The 6,418-nt window shown below is 39.7% G+C and overlaps 1 protein-coding gene across 1 annotated transcript in view; it reads right to left on the bottom strand.

The window, feature by feature from the left end:
* Window positions 1-605: 605 nt before the first annotated feature.
* The window catches only part of mao (monoamine oxidase), a 46,450-nt gene continuing 40,637 nt past the window's right edge, over window positions 606-6,418 (bottom strand). Inside the window, exons 7-15 of the mRNA XM_041259054.1 lie at window positions 6,105-6,254; window positions 5,832-5,991; window positions 5,219-5,315; window positions 4,715-4,768; window positions 4,244-4,301; window positions 3,890-3,987; window positions 3,647-3,758; window positions 3,160-3,222; window positions 606-2,899 (exon numbers count right to left, since the gene is read on the bottom strand). Coding sequence (XP_041114988.1) covers window positions 2,744-2,899; window positions 3,160-3,222; window positions 3,647-3,758; window positions 3,890-3,987; window positions 4,244-4,301; window positions 4,715-4,768; window positions 5,219-5,315; window positions 5,832-5,991; window positions 6,105-6,254 — 948 coding nt within the window. The 3' untranslated portion in view covers window positions 606-2,743. The remainder of the gene's footprint in view (window positions 2,900-3,159; window positions 3,223-3,646; window positions 3,759-3,889; window positions 3,988-4,243; window positions 4,302-4,714; window positions 4,769-5,218; window positions 5,316-5,831; window positions 5,992-6,104; window positions 6,255-6,418) is intronic.

Raw genomic sequence — 6,418 nt, 5'->3', positions numbered from 1 at the left:
TTGCAGTATTTTCCTCTTGGCTTTAGACAACATTTCTGCCAATTAACCCCCTCCCCTACCCCTCCCTCAATATGGCACACACCTGGTTATAAAACCTCCACCTCTACTCTAATGAGCGAGTTAATTACAGGTGCGGAATAATTTACAACTGGGGCATTGCGTGTGTGCACTCTGTTTTCATATTATATCTCTCCATTTCTGTATATCCCTTAGGAATTATGCATTAATAAAAACAAAAATCTCATTGTACAACAATTAAATTGTGCACACACCACACTACTATATTGGCTGGTTTATTGGCCAGGATCTGTTGTAAACATTATTTTAGCAATTCTACCAGTCAGCAGTAGGAATAGCCAGATATGGACCAACACTGACACGATTGTGGTATTTCCATAAGTGGTGGTTATTGTACTGTTTGTGAAGTGTGGAAGAAACAATTCTGTACCTATACAGATCCTAGTAACATTATGCAGGGGTACATGTTACCTCAGAACTGAACTTGGAATTGTTAGAGAAGTAAAATCTGAGAGAGCGGAAAGCTTGTATTAAAGATTTGTAATCAACAAGCATGTCATATATGTTCAACTGAGCTGTGAGTTATGTCATTGCTACTTTATTTTATTACTAGCTCTTAAAACAAATTGTACAGGATCTCCAAACACACTAGTAATATGTTCTACAGCACTAGAATCCAGCCAAAGACAATTTAACAACACATACACACAGCAGCTCTGATGTCAGATGCTTGTTCAGCATTTTAAAGCAGTGGAACAACTAATATATAAAAATAATAAAGCTGTAAACATGACGATACAAATGAGTGCTGTGGAATTATAGCACATGGTACAGAGGCTACTGCAAATCTGATATTTCACTGGCACGATACAGCAATGGAACAGAACATTGATCCATTAGTGCATTCATTTTTCTTTATTGGTATTTCAAAAAATTCACAGTTGACTATTTTAAAACTTCCAAAAACACTACAGGGGTTAAAAACAATCCTTCAAGTAGTTGATTCTTTTCAGTGGGGTTTACTGCTTTTCTAGGATCCATGTTTAACTTTTTACAAGATGCTCTTAAAAAGGAGGGTGTAGACAGGGCCAACAAACTTAACTTAAGCACATGGGTGTGGTAGACGGTGGCGAATTCCACAGATTCAGTTGTTTAATCCGATCATCTAATTTCTCAGTTTGTCATTGCCTTGCACATGTTCTGTGTGTTTTATTTTTCTCCAAATGTAGTGGTGATGACAGCTTAAAAGATGCAACTTTTAAGAAAATGACATAACTCCTTGGATTATCCAATCAAAGCTGTTAACTCGCCAATAGTTCCTCCACTGTGCAGAGAGGCGGGACCAGGAAGAGGAGCCGCAAAGAATCAACTTAAAACACTGCTGAAGACGGGCATGAGGTACTGGCAGACCACCCATTGGAGGTATTTCTTAACCCCTGTGCTAGTGACACATCTTAACAAGAGAAAAGAAAGGTGACGGAGAATAAACTGATACAGTCACAATCACAGAGGCACTTGAGCAGTAATAACACCACACTTCGAGTAAGGCACAAGGTCAGATACAGACAAAACTGACAATATATTTTTGGAACAGTGACACAATCTATTTAGCATCCAAATATATATTCTATTTTCTACACATTGAGCCTAATTAGTTAACTTAATTACGTAATGGCAAACAGACAATGATGTTAAGCTGCAGATTAATAGAGGATAAACTTCAGAAAGCATCTTGAGTGTTCAAGGAATACATTTATAATGGTGTAATTTGGTGGCACTCATTTGTGGCTTTTTCACTCCAGTCCAATATTCCAAAAATCTCCTTAATTAATGAATTAAACAATCCAGAGCTTAGTTCCATTAAGGCATTTAATTGTTTAAAATGAACCTGTGTGTCCAATTAAGTACTTCAGAAAGGTTCAGGAAGGATCTGAAAGAGCCACAGCTGAGAACCACTGGCCTAATTCAAGCTACTGTTGGGTACACAGTCCTTGACAGAAAGCTAGCTTGGAACAACACTTTTGTGATGGGAAAATGAGGCCCCATACAATTAAAATCATTATAAATTAATTAAAGTGATAACAATGGATATTTGTGTGAATATGAAAGCAGCTGCAGTGCTTACTCCCAAACCTTCAATAAACAAAAAATCACCATCTACGAACCCCCATGGGTTACAATGTCCAACTGTAACAAATGTATGAATCAATGTATTCTTCCGAAGTAAAAATCCTTAGTCAGAGTAGTATTACTCGACAAAACTGTCAACAGTGGCATTTCAGCATCTGATCCCATGTTAAATATTAGCTCAAAGCCAATGCAGGGATTGTGGAAAACAGTAAATACTGTAGATCTAGCATCTTCCCATTTTCCAAGATGGATAGCAGCAATTTGAATCTATCCTTATTCTGTTGTCCGAATTAGATCCTGCTTTCTACTGAATAAACAAGGAAGAATGGTTTTCTGACTCAGTTGGCTTGAGGTGAAGTTCAATCTAACAGACATGACGAAACAATCTTCAAAATTATACTAGTAAGTTTTCTTTAAAACAATTATGTGGTAAAATGTGAGGCTGTGATTTAAACAAAATAAAGTAGTTTAAATTTCCCTGGTTCCCAATACATTATGGAGGAGAAAAAAATGGGGACACCATGAGAGTGACAGAAACAGAAAAGGCATAAGGTAAAGACATTTTGTAGAAGCCTCTAAACCAAGTCTTTTTGACTTAGCTTCGGGTAAAGCAACCCTTTTTGCAAGCCATAAGGCCCACAGCTGTGGCAGAGGTCAGGAACGTAGACCATCCAATCACTTTCAAGAAGCCTGGGATGGACGGCAAGTTCCTCTCCCAAAACGTTGAGGTGAAGGGTCGTGCTGGTACATCCTGAAAGGAAACATGCATAATATTTCTGTTGAGGCTTTGTGATTAGTATTGTTGTGTGATGCATTGCCGTTTTTGTTTCTGACCCCTGACTGCGAGATGAGCTCTGTAGCTACACACTTGCTTGAGGTGTGCCTGGTCTCTGGTTACTGAACATTACTTTGACAGGCTTTTTTATATTTTCTTTTCCCAGAGAGGTTGGATGTGTTAATTAGCAGTTACAATGCAAAGATAAAAGACAAAAGCAAAGGAAATAAACTTACCACTGACTCCGGCTCAGGCTTCCAGATGTCACTTTCAGAGATCAGCCCCATAGTACAGAGAATCTGGGGGGGAATGAAAGCCAATGAGACCACTTTGATTGTTGACTTCAAGAAGCATTCAGTTGTACTGTAGTTTTATTTGTCTTTAGCCCATTTTACAAACAACCCCCAATGCAGTCTGTATTTCAAATCTTTAGACAAAAACAAAAATTAGACGTTGATATTAGAGTAGTACAGCCATCAGAGTTTGTATCAGCCGGCTTGTATCAGATGGAAATGGTGGGACATGTGAATGGGCTAAACTGTTTACTTAGTCTTGTTTAGCTATATATTAAATATATAGTACAGGGTGCTGTGTAAGATACAATATGATTTCCAGAGCTGCCAGAGAGATATTTCTATGTTTGGCACAGAGAGCTGCCATGCTATACACCCTCTTGTGGTTTCCCCCCCCAGGTGTTGTAATAACAGCATGTGGTGTCCTCACCTCCCTGGCTGCTCTCTCCCCAGCCTGCACTGCCCCCTCCATGTAGCCACTCCATTCAGTGGATGTCTCAGTCCCAGCAAAGTACAGCTTGCCCACAGGCTGCCGAAGGACTCTAAGAATGAGAGCGAAGAAAATGAACAATTTACAATAGAACACAAAATCAATGATAAAAAAAAAAGAAAGTTGTGGGCTCAATTCTAATTTCACTAAAGAAGAGTATTCATGAATCCGGGCTTCACTTACTTTCCATACTGTGTCATGATGCCTGGAGGGAAGTATGCAGTGTAGCAGCCCCCAGAGTACTCCTCCTCGCACCAGTTCTTCTCCTCGTAGTGCACAGGCTGGAGAGAGCACACGGAGAAGGGTGCACACACATGTTACCAAGAGTTCACCAGTTAACAATGACTGAAACTCATCATTTTATCCTATGAATTTTCCATAAACTGACAGACAAGAATGACAAATCAAATCACCAGTACACCATCTAGTGTTTTTGATCACCTATACTAATTGTTAAAAAAAAATAAAAATACTATATAAAGACTTCATCACAATGTTTCAGCAAGTATGAATCACATCAGAAAACTCAGAACTTACATGCAATGCTTCTTCGGACCCAAGGACTCTGGAGTATATTTCACAAATCCTGCTCAGCCTAAATAAGAAATGGTTAATGTTTATTAACATGTATACTTAGAGTTCCCGGGTGTTACTGGAGAATGGCCTTTAAGGGTTATGTGGTTTTGGGCCAGTGTACTATTGCTTATCATATTACTCTTGATCTGCCATGGCCTGTTTGTGACCAGAGTTATGAGTCTTGCTTGCTCTGTATACAGGTATAATGGATTGCCAGACATGTCACTTGACCACATACAGTACATTTCACACAAGGGGAAATTTATGTTTTTTCATTCTACAATATTGGGGCCAGTAAGTGTAAGCAGTATACTCCCTTGCTGTTTATCAAAAGTGTGTATAGAGAGAGAGAGAGAGCTCTTAAGACATCTACCAAAATAAAATCAGACGGGAGGACTTTAGGAATAGAAAAATGTGATTATTATTGTTTACCTTTCTTCTTTGGTCAAACTTGCCAATGTTCTGGCCTTGCTAGCGAGAATAAAACTGAAAGAAGAAAAGCACACATAGGATTCTCACATTTGGAACAAACTTCAATTCATTTTGAATGGCTAGCCTCTGATGTAGAGACTTTGCTGTACATGCTTCACATTGTATTTTATTGTATTACTCTTTGTCTTGCAATGATGCAAATACAGAATTACAAAGGATTTACCATACAGGAATTCAATTGACCATACTTAATATGCAAAACATATAGAGCTGTTGACTTCTTAGCAAACACATTGGTGTATTACATTTTAACCAACCACAGCAAAATATCTTGATGTCTTCACGTTACCAAACCTTTGATAGTATCTCACTCCCTTTATGTGCAATTAAAATAATCAAACACTCATCTACTCTTATCCTCTTCACTTTTCCTTTGTTGCCTAGCCAACGTTCAGGGCTCATATGAGCTATCAACTGGGGCTCATGATTGTATTTATGTTTTACCCCATGATCGCGGGGATAGAGCCATCTGGCTTGGTGTCGTCCAGTGTCAGGCCAATTGGGGCTTCTTCATCCTCAATCAACATGCTGCCACAGTAACCTGGAAAACCAGAACACATTTTTTTTAAAAAGTGTTGTGCGTGTGAGCATAAAGTTTCAATATTTGACTATCGTAACTCAGTATCCAGTACAGAGGACCCATAAACATTACTTTGGTTACGAGCAGGCTTCAAAATGGGAATTGTGTGTGACTGCAGTAATCCAATCTAGACATTGGTGTTCAGGATAGTGTGACTGCAATTACAGGAACATCCTTGTTATCAGAGAGGGGTTAGGAAAACTGAAATCTACAACATGTACAGAAAAACCTGGCTTTGTAAAGACTGAATGAATATTGCAGCAATCAGTAAAAGTCTGCACATAAATATACTGGACACTAAGGTGGTGGATCCAGATCCTGCAGCTTTTAGTGCAATTGCAATTGATCCCTTTAGTTCCAATAATCTAGACCTAAGAGCTATATATAATGCCTGGGAGGTGCCTCTTTTAAAGATTTTAAGAGGCAGCAGTTATAACCATCTGTTACGATCCCAGTGATAGACTCCTAAACACTCACCCTTTTTCCTCCAGAAAGCCTCTCTGTAGTAGACCATGCACTTGATGACAGAGCCAGTGGGGACGCGGTGGATCAGCTGGTTTCTCAGGGGGGGCATCGGGGGCTTAAAGTGCATCTTCAGGTTCAGTGCTGGAGCTGTGGCAATGATGACGTATTTGGCCTAAAATAAGAACGATTAACATTACACCCAAAACAAGAGTGCAGTCACAGTAGTTGGAGGACTACATTTGGCAGTGATTTTTGACATTGCTGTTGCCTGCCTGCCCCTCTCACCTCGTATTTCTCGTGGTTCAGGGTCTCCACCACCACGTTGTCCCCGCTCTGGTCAATGCTGCACACCGGCCTCTCCAGTTTCACTCGGTCCCCAAGCCGGTCCATCAACCGCTCACTCAACTGGCCTGAACCACCCACAAACTTCCTCTCCTGGTGGGAACAAGAACACAGGCTTCTTTCAGAGCATGGTCCATGCCAGTCAATGCAATGTCTACAATCTGATTTTGATAATACTGTGTAATGAATTAGGTATGCAATTTATTTAAATCTCTAGTCGCCCACTCAGGGATGTCAAAATGTAAGAAATTAGACAT

The sequence above is a fragment of the Polyodon spathula genome, chromosome 9 (assembly GCF_017654505.1).
Source record: "Polyodon spathula isolate WHYD16114869_AA chromosome 9, ASM1765450v1, whole genome shotgun sequence".
Taxonomy (NCBI): domain Eukaryota; kingdom Metazoa; phylum Chordata; class Actinopteri; order Acipenseriformes; family Polyodontidae; genus Polyodon; species Polyodon spathula.
The sequence above is the reverse complement of the archived record's forward strand: the minus strand, read 5'-3'. Positions and strand labels throughout refer to the sequence as shown.